The 14,604-nt window shown below is 39.5% G+C and overlaps 1 protein-coding gene and 1 long non-coding RNA gene across 4 annotated transcripts in view; both read right to left on the reverse strand.

The window, feature by feature from the left end:
* LOC106932144 (uncharacterized) overlaps nucleotides 1–9,687 on the reverse strand; it is a 62,913-nt gene extending 53,226 nt beyond the window's left edge. For 2 of the 3 annotated variants that reach the window (XM_088001433.1, XM_088001432.1), the window contains exons 1-2: nucleotides 9,187–9,687; nucleotides 9,026–9,096 (exon numbers count right to left, since the gene is read on the reverse strand). In XM_088001433.1, the coding sequence (XP_087857559.1) occupies nucleotides 9,026–9,096; nucleotides 9,187–9,197 (82 nt within the window). In that variant the 5' untranslated portion in view covers nucleotides 9,198–9,687. The remainder of the gene's footprint in view (nucleotides 1–9,025; nucleotides 9,097–9,186) is intronic. The other variant, XM_088001434.1, reaches the window with a different exon arrangement.
* Nucleotides 9,688–13,033: 3,346 nt separating this feature from the next.
* The window catches only part of LOC148153444 (uncharacterized), a 49,796-nt gene continuing 48,225 nt past the window's right edge, over nucleotides 13,034–14,604 (reverse strand). The window contains exon 3 of the long non-coding RNA XR_015761650.1: nucleotides 13,034–13,682. This is a non-coding gene — a long non-coding RNA (uncharacterized LOC148153444). The remainder of the gene's footprint in view (nucleotides 13,683–14,604) is intronic.

The following is a 14,604-nucleotide window of genomic DNA, read 5'->3' on the forward strand; positions in this document are numbered from 1 at the left end:
CTAGTGCAAACATCTTAGTAGAAAACGTAACCGTTCAACAAGATATTGTTTTAAGTGAATTCTTTCAGATTCACTTTTAACAAGGCAAAACTGTCTTGTTATAAGTGAAATAATCTGCCAATGGAACCAGTACTTCTTTTACAACTTTAAGGTATTTACTGAAAACAAGTTTGTATATCTTGCTGAAAGGTTACGTATAAGTTAGTTTTGCCTTGTTTTGTACTAAAATATTTGCACTAGAAACTAGACTTTGTGTTTTTGCGGTGAGTTAGCTTAATTTCAAAAGCTCAGAAGATGAAAGCCGCATCCTGTAAAAAAGCTGCTTTTAGTAGGAAAACTCTTTGATGGTCCAAGTTAAAGAGGGAAGAAATTAAGCGCAGATAAGCCATCTTTTGAATTGACAGATTCAACGCATGAAGCTTTTACGAGTTGCAGGGCTTCCTCTGGTCCCTTTACGACCAGCTTCAAGAGTTTAAGGTCAAACGAAAAGGAGGTCAGGGCGACATGTGGCATCACACCTTTACCCTCTACGCCCCAACCTTCCTATAATTACCACATCCTGTGTTTGTCGTCCGGTTTCATGCTTTTGAGCAGACATCTGTCAAACTGGCTCCATGTCCTAAAATATTGACTTCTTCCTGTCCAGGACAAGTTTGGCTATTCGTGTTTGATGGCTCCTGTGTGATTGGTTTATACATTTTAGATAATTTTGTCGCTGAACAGCAGGTATCTGCATTTTTAGTCATGTTGGTTTTGATTGGATTTCACGTCTGTGTGGGGTTTCATTGCTACATTCCCACTGAAAAGTACCACAAAAGACTATTTCCTTACATGTTTCTCTGCAAAAACACAAAATCTTACCAAGTAATTTTGGTTTCTACTGCAAATATCTTACTACATTTGAAATAAGACAAAACTAACTTACCAGTAACGTTTCTGCAACAACAAAATAGTGACTCTGCTGAGTCCAACAAGAAATGTAGCATTTAAAAAAGTGAACTGCCAAAGTTTTGACAGAAAACACATTTTGACTTTTATGCTAATAGATCTTTGTTTGTTTTGTGGTGGGGAAAAATAACAGCTCTAAATGTTGTGCCTAAAATACACAAATACAAAACATCTTGATCTAGTTTGTCGACTCAAGAAAGTCAACAACCACAGTTGTCTGACTCAGACTCTTAAAGACGAACAAGAAAAAATTGTCAAGGGAATATTATCAAATATGACTTTAATAAGCTCTAAAAGGGAATCGTTTGAGCAGAAAACATGACTGAACTCTGCACTAAAGACAATTTTAAAAGAGCTGATTTGCGTTTTAATGGACAGTTTTACTTGAAAGACGTTTTATTATAAACAAACTGTAAGAGATCACACATGAAAGAGTGGGTCTGATTTGTTATGAATCTCATGTTTGACATGAAAATTAAAGTTTGTAAAACAAAGAGACATTAGGAAACATCTGATTCCACTTCCTTAGCGTTAGCAAACATTTACTGGTTGTCATGGTAACCTCTCATGTTTCAGAGTTCGGTTCAATGTGACGCGTTTTCCTCCGAAACCTGTAGAAACTGGATGGATTCTGACTCGGTTGTGTATTATGTCATGAACTGAGGATGGAAACAAGAACAGAAAAGCCTCGAGTGACTTTCTTCTTCTTCTTCTTTTTGTTAAACTGTTGCTTATTCATGAAATCATAGTTGGACTTTTCTCTGGATTCGACTCTGCAGGCCAGGTTTCCAGATGACCTACATCAAAACCGCTGCCAAGAAACAATCATGACCACATGGACGAGAATGGAAACACTTTAATTCCCTAAATCTAGGCAGCACTAAACTGCTGAATCTTTTACCGAGAACTCTGGCGATTACTGCAATTAATGCAGTGTTTTCAGCTGTTTAATGGGAAAATGTGCAGTTAACATTGTTTCTCCTTCTGCGCTAGTCTAAACCAGATAACCAGCAACTAAACTGTCTATAACTTATTACCGTTTTGCTTTGCAGTTTCCACTGCCCTAATCCAAGTTATTATAACCACAGTTCATAAGAGTTAGCAGTGTAGGTCTGTTTTATGACACGGAGACTGAAATCCAGATGCAAGTTGTCACAACAAAAGCAAAGAAACACAGTTGGGAGGAGAAAACAGCATCTGCAGACAGAAACAGCGAAATGATTCAAAGAACCAAAAACTGCTTCATGTCGGCAGGAACATCAGTTTCTGTTTTAATCTGAATTAAACTCAGGTTTGTGACGAAAAGGTTTTAAGTCAAGAAAGCTCAACTCTCATTGGGGGAATGTGGATTTTGTTTTAGATGGAGGTTTTGGTAGGTGTTTGCATTTTGCTAAAATCAGAAGTTTACACACAGGATGATTACTGTCTCTTTAAACAGTTATATGGCTTTGGCTACTTTGGATAGATTAATATCTGTGGATGTATTCTACCTGAAACACTCATTTCTGGTCAAAATAAATCGTCAGGAAGAGAATCATGGAGCTGCATGAGTCTGGTTCACCTTTGGGAACAAGTTACCAGAAGGTTCCCAGTTCCTCTGTTCAATCAATTATATGCAAATGTCCACATGGTGGGAATGTCTAACTATGGAACCACTCAGGAAAGACGTATCTTGGTCCAAAACGCACAAATTGAGTCCTGAATAAAAGCCAAAAATCTTGTGAAGACGCTGCTGAAGCTGGCAGGACGTCGTCATCGTCTACCGTGCTCCGTTTCCTGAATCGACATGGGATGAAATGTTGCTCAGCAAGGAGGAAGTCATTATTCAAACGATTGCAGTTTTCCAATGCATACAAGAACTTCATTTCTGTGGTCTAATGAAACTGAAGTGGAAGTGTTTGGCAATGATCATCATTACATTTGGAGGAAAAATAAGATCATTCTGTGTAGTACGGTGGTGGCAGCATCATGCTGTGGGGCTGTACTTCTCAAACCGGATGGCATCAAAAGGAAAGAACGTTATGTAGAAATATTGAAGCAACATCTAAAGACAACAGCCAGAAAGTAAAGCTTTTATAAATGGACAAAAACCCTGAAAGTGGTTACAAAGTAGCTGAAGGGCAACAAAGTCCATGTTTTGGTGCCTGACCTGAATCTGATAGAGAAGTTAGGGGAGGCAAACTGCAAACCTGACCCGGTGGCTCCAGTTCTGCCAGGAGGAATGGGTCAGAACGGCGAGGAACTTGTGGAAGGAAATCCAGAACATTTGACCAAGGTCACAGAGTTCAAGGCAATGTCAACAAAAAGCGAGAAAATGTCCAAAAAATTCTGGTTCTGAAGACATTAATAAATAAATGTAATATATTCTCTCATTATTGTGTCTGGTTTAACTCCAAAGTGTGAGAAATAAAATGTGTATCTTTCTATCCAGCGTATGTAAACTTCTGGACTCAGCTGCAGATCTGACACTGCCAAAAACACAGAAATCCAAAATCTGCTGCTTTATGCCAGATCGGCATCTCACTGGACAGCAAAGCAGATCGATCTCATTTTAAAAACTGTCTCAGTGGTACAAACCTCTGGTTCCACTGCAGAGAGATCCATTTTAAAACAAACATTGTATTATTGATAACTAACATTGGATGTGCATGATTTTAATGCAGCTCTTCTCTACAGGGTACTTTGACCTGCTCGTCTTAAACATGATTATTTTTGCTCCATTACTCCTGAATCATGAGTGATTTACAGGCTATAATTGATAACAAGCCTTAGAGGTAGTTAAACTCTTAGGACTAAATTGCCCTCCATGGTGATTGGTGTCCATATAGAGATGTGCAAAAAGCCTGGAAATAAATTTAGCCTTTACTGCTGCAGCATAAATCTTACACAGACACAAACTATAAAAATCCAACTCTTCATTTCAGGAAGTTCATACAGAGGAGAAAAGAAAATGTTTAGATTTTTTTGTATCTATAAAATCACCCAGCATCTTATTTATTGATACCTTTAATTTTTATGAAACACATTAATGCTGGGAAAGATTTTAAAAGCACACATTATGTGGCTCTCACTTTGCAAAAATAAAACCTTAGCAACTATTTTTGGTCAAGTTTCTGGTTCAAATATCTTTTTACTCCTGAGATAAAACAAAACCAACTTGCAAATAACTTTCCAGCAAGATATAGGAGCTTGTTTTAAGTCAAACGCTCCTTCATACGCAGTAAGAAATCATTTGTGGTCCATTATTGAAAGCTAACATGATTTTTAGTGTAAATAACCACAGACATGCTTCCCAGCTCCAGCCTTCATGGCACTTTAAACATCATTTTTGCTCCATTACTCTTGAATCATGAGTGATTTACAGATTTCACTCATATCAGGTGGGAACTCTCTTAAAACCAAGCTCCAACGTGGGTTCAGTGTAAACAAACATGACCGACAAGGAAGAAGAAATAGTTTGTAGACTAGTTTTAACAGAGAAAAACAATACAAGACATCTGGTGACTTTTGTTTGTCTTTTGTATTTTGGATTCCCGTCCATGTGTCCATCATTTTGCTTTCTGATTGGTTACATATGTGCAACAGACTGCGTTCTCATTTGTCAACCCACATGCTACAATTCAACACGCTGACTGTCCCCGATTTTAGAGCAGAGGTCCCAGCGTCACACACCAATTACAGCAGGAGTATCTCATAATATCTTTAGTGGTCTAAATATTGGAATGGGAAAATCGAGCCAAAAACATCAGAATAAGGACCTGGAAGATGTGCACATCAGCATTTCAATAGCACTTAATCAGTTTAGTTAGTAGCTCCTGACTTATTATTCAGTCCAAATCAGACAGTTTGAGTCTCCTAACACTGGTGCTGCTAAAATCATCTGAGTCAATTTAAAGATATTAGTTTTAAACCTCTAGATCAGATTTATACCACAAAAACTGCAGTGGCAAAAACAACATTTTAGCATACAAACCACCAATGACCCATTTATTTCTTTTTGGCTTGACTTTAGATGAAAGACTGTTTTAAAATGAAAAGGACTGTTTTTTGTACATTTGAAGGTGCGTGTGTTATTGGGTGAGACAGACAACAGGCACAAGGGGAGGGCCATGCGCAGTGCTAATTTTTAATGTAAATTTAACATATTGTGGCTGTTGTGCACCATTCCTTCGACCAAATTGGAAGCAGAGGGACAATCTTTCTTTTTCGTATATAAAACGTTGCCTGGGTTTGCTTCATTTGGGGAATACTGACTTCTCATGGTGACAAATTCTCTGCATTTCTTCTAACTGAGCTAACTCAGACAGCAGTTAGGAGACTGTTGATAGATAGCAGCTCCACTTTGAAACAAATACCCCGAGTCATTCTTTTACAAGACATCTGGGCATTAGATAAGGTACGTCACTTCTAAATGGCATGAAGGCCGTCTGCCGCGCACACACAAACAGTTTCCTCATTATGCCCACCATAATGGTCTCATCAGCTGAGGGTAGCCACCTCAACACCAGCAACCCCAACGTCTTTTTCATTTCCCCCACAAACCAACAGCGCCCTGCGTGTCCCAGATAATTATCATCATCATCATGTGGAAATAATTATCATGCGTAGAGCAGATGGAGAGCATCACCGTTGATGCCGATGCGTTTGGCCGGTGCAGGTGTGTGTGTCCGCTAAAGAGCGTGTTTGTCTGCATTAATGGAGATTCAAAGCACCGGGACGCTTTTATGGTTTCCCATAACAAGTGATTTTATTGTTTTATATGGGCTCATGTTGACACCAAACTGCAAAAACATCCCACATATACATATTTGGATTCTGCATACCAATAAAAAGCTTTATTCCCTGGTTAATATTTCCATATGTTTATTCTTCACAGTTCTCTTACACTGTTTTCATTTGATTTCTTAATAAACTCAGTAAAATCACAGCAATAATGCATTAAAACATGCGGCAGTCCTCTCTGAATGGAGTTGTTGTACATTTGTGTCAAAATTAAAGCCAGAGCTTTCAGGGAAAATGTCCTGCAGGGTACGCTGCTAACAGACAAACCTGTAGGAAACTATTTGCTCTTTTTCCCGACAAAGGAAAATCATTATACCACCTTCTTCTCAAAAATCAAGCCCAGAAATGGGAATGTTGCTGTGGCGACAGCTCTGTTTTTAGGACTATTTACAGCATGCAGCCTGGAAATATTTGTCCCTGGTGCCTTCTCTGGCAAGCCAGCCTGCATACTCCAGCACACAAACACACACACTTCGTTTATTCCCTCCCTCTCCGTCTTGAAGAAACATTGGAATCATGGCAGTGGATTATAAATATGGCAAACAGACAAACAGCCTGACAGTGGAGCCACCGCTCCAACAACTGCCCTGAGCTCTGCAGCCTTACATACCACTACACAGAGCCTGGCAAACGTTTTTACAGCCACGTGCCCACAGCATGATGCCATCACCTCCGTGTTTCACCATTAGGGTTATGTGCAGCGCATTTTAATGCTGGAAAGTAGCTCGATTGCGGGGTCATCTGACCAGAGCGACTAAGTTTTCTACTTGGTTCGTGGGAAAAATTAATTTTAAGCAGTTTTCTTTTAAAAACCGTTTTATATTTCTGATTTGTGGGACACCAAACCTGGCATTCCACCTGAGCTGTGGCTCTCTGCAGCTCCTCCGGAGTTACTTTTGGTCCTTTTGACTGATTCTTTGACTAATGATCTCCTAGTTTTCAGAATAATGTGCTAATAATCTGTGCTGGTACATATCCAGTGGTTACTATACACCCGTTACTTTGCTACTTAATCAGATTTAATCATAACTTCTTTGTGTTTAATGCTGTTAAAATACTGCATTGGTTTAGCTTAATGGCATTGAGCTATGCAGGTTATCCATGGCATTATGATGCACAGAACAAATCCAAGTGTCACATATGCACCAAAAACAATAAAACAATATGTTCATTAAAATGGCACATTATTGATGCATTAAAAGAAATACACATACAGTATGCAAACTTAATTATTTTCTACACCACTGCATTAGCGAATACATTCAGAAACCACTTTTACCTTCAATAATTTAAGCATATTTAAGAGCAAGTATTTAGTTTTACTAGTGTACGTTTTTGTCTTTATTTGTACTTTCACTAAAGTACTGTGTTTGAGTACTGCATTATGAAATGCAATGATTTTTGCAGCGTTAACAGAACAAAATCTCTTTCTAGAGATCATATTCCAATGATCTCATAATTTAAGCCAAAGTTTTCTTTAACGTGCCTCCAGTTGTTGAAAGCTCCAGCCTGAGATGGACGGTTTAATCTCCATCGACTAATGAGACCCTACAATCATCTGACGAGTTCTGGACAGTGGTGCCTCTGTGACATCAGAGGTCTGAGGTCAAAACAGCCGAATAGAAAAACAAAAACCACCAAATGTCGACGTGGATTCCAGCCTGGTGATGAAAGTGATGACGGCGTATTAGCCATGATGGACTCAGCATCATCTTCTCCAACCTTAGTCACACAATGAAGCTCTTTGTAGGGTTTCGCTACTGCAGTGGGAAAGCAAATGCGTGCTTCGTTCAGTCTTAATTGGGAACATGTTGAAGTGATCAACGCTCGAGGTTTGAAAACGTGTCATAAGCTGTGAAAACACTCCGAAAGCAGGAGCTGGGAAAATAGTTAAAACCAGATTAAGCCAACAGAGTCGACGAGGATTTCAACGAGCACTCCAAGTTTGCAGAAAACTTTGTGAAGCCAGAGTTCCTGCATCCTGCAGAAGACCTCTTAAAGTGGCAGTATTATGGTTTCCAGGCACATAGTGCCACTTTATGGCACAATCAAGTAACTATGTTAACTATAGTGGTTGTAAAAACGCTATGCATATCAAATATAACTTAACTTGATAATTTAACACCATGAAATTGGGCCTCTGTCTCTTTAAAAACTCCTGCTCTTTCTGAAACTTCATGGCTTCTCTATTAAACCTTTTAAAATGTTTTTATCAGCATTTTACTGAGAAGAAGCTCCTATAACGAGCTCAGAAGATGCACAGTTCCACCAGGTGTTAGCTAATTGCTGCTGGCTAGTCTGTAGGAGCTGAGTGAGGGGAGAGGGCTGCTCTGAGGCGGAAGCTCGGAAACTGCAGCTCCTCCTCGGAGCTGCGTCGTTGAAGGCGGGGCTACGTCCACCCAGGCGTTTTGCACAGCTGAATGGTTGCCATGGAGATTAAAGGGTTTCTCAAGCATGCATGAAAGAATCAAGGCAAAACTCCAGGTATGTTTTTGATGAGGGAATAACATGATGTAAAGCTCAAAAAAAGTAGATTTTACTTAAAACTGCTCCTTTAAATGTCTCATTAAAAGCAATGAACTACAATCTTTTCAACACTTGGCTCAAAAAGCCCATAAGCACATTATCAAACCATCACTGCCGGGCATGTTGCCACACACTCCGCTGTCAGGGTGTTGGGTTTAAAGCAGTGAAGTTCAAATTCTCAGGAGTCTGGAGAAAACACATCAGCTCATAAACAATTAAAACTCTCATAAAACTGAACGGTGCTTCATCATTCACCCTGTGGTCAGGGCTGAAGCTCCAACCTATGATGTGCAAACTTTCCAGAGCTTGATGAAGGTTTTGTTTTACCATCCACACACTTATTTTCCATTGCAAACCTTTGCTTTGTGCAGTGAGACCAAAACCAGTCCAAATTTGGATCCTCAGAGATCTCCAAATCTCTCTAAATGATCTGTGCCTTCCAACCACCCAAGACGTGCAGAAAGCTTTAACACCTTCAATTAAAAATACATGAGGTGGTTTCAGAGAAGGAAAACTGAGTTTTTGGTGAGATTATGCAAGAAAAATCTGAATTTGTGTAAACTGACACCTTTGCATGCTTGTCTGTAATTCTTCTGAAATATAAATATTCATAGTGCCAATTCCAGTTCCAAAGCACAAACCAAACAGTTTTCCTCAAAAAGTGAAGTCAAGTTGCACATTTTTACAAAAGCAAACTTCTGAAGCTGTAGTTTTTCCACCAGCGGGGTAAAATGAGAACTTTTTCCAGTAGCAGAGCGAGTGCACATACCGTCCAGCAGCTGATAGGCAGAGGAGTGATGGCAGCACAGGAGAGATAATCCAAAGAACCAGGGAGGAATGCTGCACAAAAGCACATCCAGAGAGTGAGAAAACCAACTAACGCCGTTTCAAATCAACTTATTCCCAGAAAATATGCCGTGTTTCATTTACCGTGAAGCCATCTTCACTGATGGGGAGCTTAAATCCACACTAAAGTTTCCCTTTTCATTTATTTGGTGGTGACAGAGAGAGAGATGGAGCCCACTCTGTCGCTCTTTCACTCCCTCCAAGCTAAAAACTTCTCCTCCTCCTCCTCACTCTCCCTCTGGGTTCCCAGTCAAACAAAGGCAGCTTCAGTGCATCGGGACTGGGTCTGAAACCCGACTCCCCCCTCCCCGTTCCTCCACGGACCACCGCTTTCTAATGCAGCCCTCCCCTAGACTTCACAGCACCAGATACAAATTAACACACTCCGGTTGAGCCGGCCCTCCTCCCACGGTCTTCCTGCTCCTCCTTTCACCGGTGCGGTTTCTCTCACTTCTCCGGAGCTTGCAAACCTTTTTCCCTTGTGTGGCCTTGGCTTGTTGTGGGAAGAGCACTTGATGTTTGCAACATCAGAAGCATTTTTAATGAGGGGTATGTTCAGTGCAAACTCCTACACTGAATAAGCATGGGAACTGCCGTTCGCTGAAACGCATGCAGAAGTTTCCCAAATAAAGAATCTGGACTTAAAAATAAAACTAAAACAGATTTAGCTTAATCTACTAGCTTCTTATTGTAGAAACCTTATACAGGGATTGACTAAATGCTAGAAAAAAAACAAACATACTTTTTGGGATTTAAATGCATCAGAAGACATTTGATTAAGCCTGAATAAACATTAAACCAATTAATTACATGATAAATTAAAGCTTGATTATTTCCATACGCAACATTGTTTGTTTTTCTTTCTACCAAAGAAAAAAAAGCACAGAACAGGAACGACTCATTCAGACCAAAATACAACTTCGTTCCCTCAAAAAATGTGGCAGAACAAATAAGTTTCCATTAAAATGAACCACAAGTTATTAAGAACAATGTTCTCTGTAATGGTGATGTTGTAAAACACCAATCCTGGCAAAAAAGAAAAGGCAAATTACAGCTCTGGAAAAAATTTAAGAGACCAATTAAAACGATCAGTTTCTCTGATTTTACTCTACAGGTAAATGAATAAAATGAACTTTGTTCTTCTATGAACTACTGACAGCATATCTCCAGTCAAAAGAATGAAAAAGATGCAGCACTTTCAGAGCTCAAATAATGCAAAGAAAACAAGTTCATATTCATTTAGAAACAATACTAATGTTTTAACTCAGGAAGAGCTCAGAAATCAATATTTGGTGGAAAAACCATCAGGTTTTCAAGGGGGTTTGGTGCAGCGGGCTCTTCGTTTTTTACAGACCTGTATATATAATACACTCTTTTGTATATGAAGGAAAATATGGAGTCATCTGTCAGATGACTGAAGTTCGACCCAAACTGGACGACCAACAGGACAAACGCCCTAAATAAAGCAGTAAATTTATAAATGATGGCTAAAAGTGGGGAAAATAAGCATTTCATGATCCAGACCAGGCTCGGTCTAATGGAAATGCTGCAGTGGGACCTAAGAAAGCAAACGCCAACAAACCTCAATGAACTGGAACAATGCGGCCAAGGAAAGTCGGTTAAAATTCTTCTGTGATGATGTGAAAACTGATGATGTCTTGCATAAAAGAAGTACTTCAAACTGAAGGATCCTCTACAAGCTACTGAGTCATGGTGTCCGTTTAGCTTTTCCCATGACTGCAGGCGTCTCATGGGAACATTTTTCCTCCCCATGGCTGAACTGGACTGATGTCTGTTTTCTGGCCTTCACAGATCTGCTCACAGCAGCCAGTTTGGATGTGAACAACCAGTGATTCCCCTGATCACTACAACAACCTGCAATCAACAAAATCTCTCAAACAGCCTCTTATTGAGAACAAAGTAGCAAGACATCTTAAAAATCGCTTAGAATTTTGTTTTAAATTGGAGACTTTAAATTTGATAAAATGAGGTTTTGGTGCCAAATGGGATCTGCCTGGAAATGTAGGAACAACCTCAGCAGCAGGCAGAGTGGAGGGCAGATAAGGATGTGTTAGAACCTCGACTGACAGCTCAGACGGATAAGAGGCATCACGCTTCATGAGCGACGCCGTTCAAGAGGCGGCATCCGTCTTCCTGACGTCCTGACCACTGCGGCTGCTATCTGCTGACATTCCAGTGACTGCTGGCACCTCACTGCCTCTGACAAATGGCTCTCTGAGGGCAAAGCTGAACGGGAAATGATGCTTATAGCGTCTGTAGTTCTCAGCTTCATTCTGGAAGCTTTTGGTGTCACACAGTGGTTGGAATCAGTTTTGTGTTGTGCAAATTCTGCATATTCTTTGCAAAAAGGTAGTTGATGTTTCAGCAGATTAGTGGATTTTAAATAAAGCAGTTTTTCAAATCCAAGCTGGGTCTGTGTCTGGCTTTAGGTATGTTAGGTCATAATTGTAGATATAAAAACTAAATAAAAAAGGAGAAAATTTCAGCAAAAATATATACATTTATTTTGAGATTAATCTAAAAAAAATTTCCAGAAAAAAAAAAAATGTCAACATTTCTGAGTTTCTAAAGTCATAAATTTGCTAGAAAAAAAAATTGGGAATTAATCTTAGGAGTTTTCTAGAAAACCCCCTGAAATTTCTGAGTTCTGATTAATCCCAACTGAAATTTTGGGATTAATCTAAAATTTTCTGAAAAAAACAAAACAAAATATAAAAACAAGGACATTTCAGAAGTTGAAGATTTTCAACTTTTGAAACCCAGAAAATATTTTTCTGTTTGTGCTGATCACCATATCAATCAATAAACTGTTTCCCTGGAACAGTAAGTTGCTTCTCCTCCAGTAGCGCATACCTGAGCCTCATTGACAGCTCCAAGACTCTCCTCTTGGCTCTGATTGGTTGTTTTTGACCGGGAGCTGTACATTCCTTTAGACGCCAAAATTGCAGCGGGAGGAGGGAGAGCAGATTGATCTTATGTGTCTCATTTCATTTTATATAAAAGTTACATACATTGGATGAAACCAAGAATTGCAAAATATCTACGTTTAAGAATTAAAGCAGGGGAAAATAGTCTTTGTGGTGAGAACAAGACACAAGGGAGACGAGTTGGAGCTTCTTTGCAAAGAAAACACCAATGCAAACGAGAATGTCCAAAGGATTTGAGCCTGTGGGTGGCAACAGATTAAAAGGGGTCCCGTCTCAGGGCTCGGCAGTGTGAGTCACAGATACTAGATGGTCGTTGCTTTTCAGCTGACGCCTGTGAGAAAGCAGACCGAGCCGACCCGGCTGACATCAAAACTCAGGAACAAAAGCAAAAACATCTGCTGGCGGTGCAGGAATTCAAGATGAAGCAAAGGCACTTTTAAGGTGGTGATTATCGTAACACCGCAGCTTTTTCAAAGAACTTCTTGGTGTTTTTCTATATCACTTTTCATGTCAAGCAATTTCAATCAAAAACAGACAAGTTGTCTAATTGTCTGGACTCGTTTTACTGGCTTTCACCGTAAAAAACACTTTTTTGGTTTGATTTAAGCTTTTTTTGCGATCCATTTGTTTCGCCCTTCTGGATCTGTTTGAACAGTTGATTACTGCATTTTCAAGCTGCTCAAAGCTCGCCACCATTTTTATCTTAGGTCTCTGTCATTCATTAGGTCTAGCTTATTGAAATCACATGAATTTCCTCCATAAAATCTGTGCTAAAATCAGGATGAGTTATGGTTCAACAAATTAAGCAGCTTTACTCAAACAGCTTAACGATTTTAATACTTAATTTTGGAAACCTCCACCAAAACAAGACGCACATCGAATAAAAACACAAGTTTTCCCCCCAAACTGTCTGATATTAAATTTGGTTTAGTGAGAATAACCACATTTATTTGTATTTCTAAATTAGAGGATTCTTTCCAGATCATTTTTAATAACATTTTTTAATCCATATGTGCAGAGATTACAGTTCAGAAGAGCCAGTATGATGACATCATGGTTTTCTGGGTTCAGGGGTCACACTTTGTCTCAGGGGTCGGGATAATGGCAGAACATCAGAGTGTGTGTCTTAAGAGACAAACGAACAAGTCGTCTAAACCAAAATTTAAAATGTGGAACAAAGAGGAGGTTTTTCTTTCCAGGCTCAAATTGAATACAAAACAATAACAGACTGGGAATTAAGACCAAATATAAAGTTAATTTCGTTCAATAAAAAGCTTTTTTTTCCTCATAATGGGATACATATGGGAAACAAAATTCTCTTGAATAATTAAAAACGTTGTTGGTACAAATTTGCCATAAATTTCCTGACAGTCGAGCTAAGAGATAAACATGTCCGCTCCTGTTCCTGGCAGCCTGACTGTTTGTCCTCTGAAGTGACACCAACGCTTCCTGACAGCGCCATGTTTCCAAGGGACTGAGCTGAATGTAATAATATGGTGTCTGAAAGTGTTAAGATTTTCCCAAGAACTGCAGAGTGAATGAGGGCATGCAGGCTGTAATGGAGAAGTCAGTCAGGGTTTCTGCAGCAGCCAGGTATTGTTCATTCATCCAGCGCAATGCAGCAGCTGCAGCCTGCAGAGGAAAGCAAGTCAGTCCAAAACACGACGGCCCATTTAATACGTATCCATCACTTCACCAGTATACACCCACTTACTTCTCCTTACTTTAAAAAATATGCAAACGAGTTCTCTCAAATGTATTTAATTTTCTTGTGCAGATTTTACTGAGCTTAACGTAACTTAATAAATCTGAATGTTCCTGACTTCTGCTTCTTATTTGCTCCAAACAGAAACTATAGAAAGCAGTGACATTTTGGTCACTTTTTTCACTGAAACAATCACAATCATATGCAAGGCTTCACTGTAAGGCAGGGCTCATTTGACTTCCAGCTCATTTTTTAACAGAAATCAAGATCAGACTGCGAGGAGTTTGGATGTTTGAATCTCGACTGAAATTCTGGCCATTTGAAAAAGTACGGACTACACCTTAAGTTTGAAAGCTCACAAATCAGCAGCACTACACATTTTTCCACCAACAAAAAGGGAAAAATACATTATGAGTACGTTTGGATACCAGAGTGTGTGCACAGGTGTCGGCCTTCTCGTACCTGCTGCTCATTCACAAAATAAAACCAGAGCTTCAGTCATAAACATCTGATGTTTTTCACGCTGCAGTCAGGTGAGTCTGTGTGCCAATGACTCCATGCAGCAGAGGGAGTTTGGATGTTTTTATAAATCAGCTCCTTCGCAGGTTTAAATCTCTGCATGTTTTGCTTTATTTTAGCGCCTGGTAACTTCCTCTGTTAATGTTTACCAGCACATGCAAACCGGCTCCTTAGCAGGGCTTCTGCAACTCAACCACAATCCATTCAAAGGTTTTCAGTAAATAACGAAGCCTGTTCTCACACATCCAACATAATCTACATACAAAGACAGTTGCATTTGACAGCTCAAACATCCTGAATCCATCATTTGCCATGAGCTGCAGAAAAAGA

This window comes from Poecilia mexicana, unplaced genomic scaffold (assembly GCF_051168715.1).
Source record: "Poecilia mexicana isolate PSO_F unplaced genomic scaffold, ASM5116871v1 scaffold_20, whole genome shotgun sequence".
Taxonomy (NCBI): Eukaryota; Metazoa; Chordata; class Actinopteri; order Cyprinodontiformes; family Poeciliidae; genus Poecilia; species Poecilia mexicana.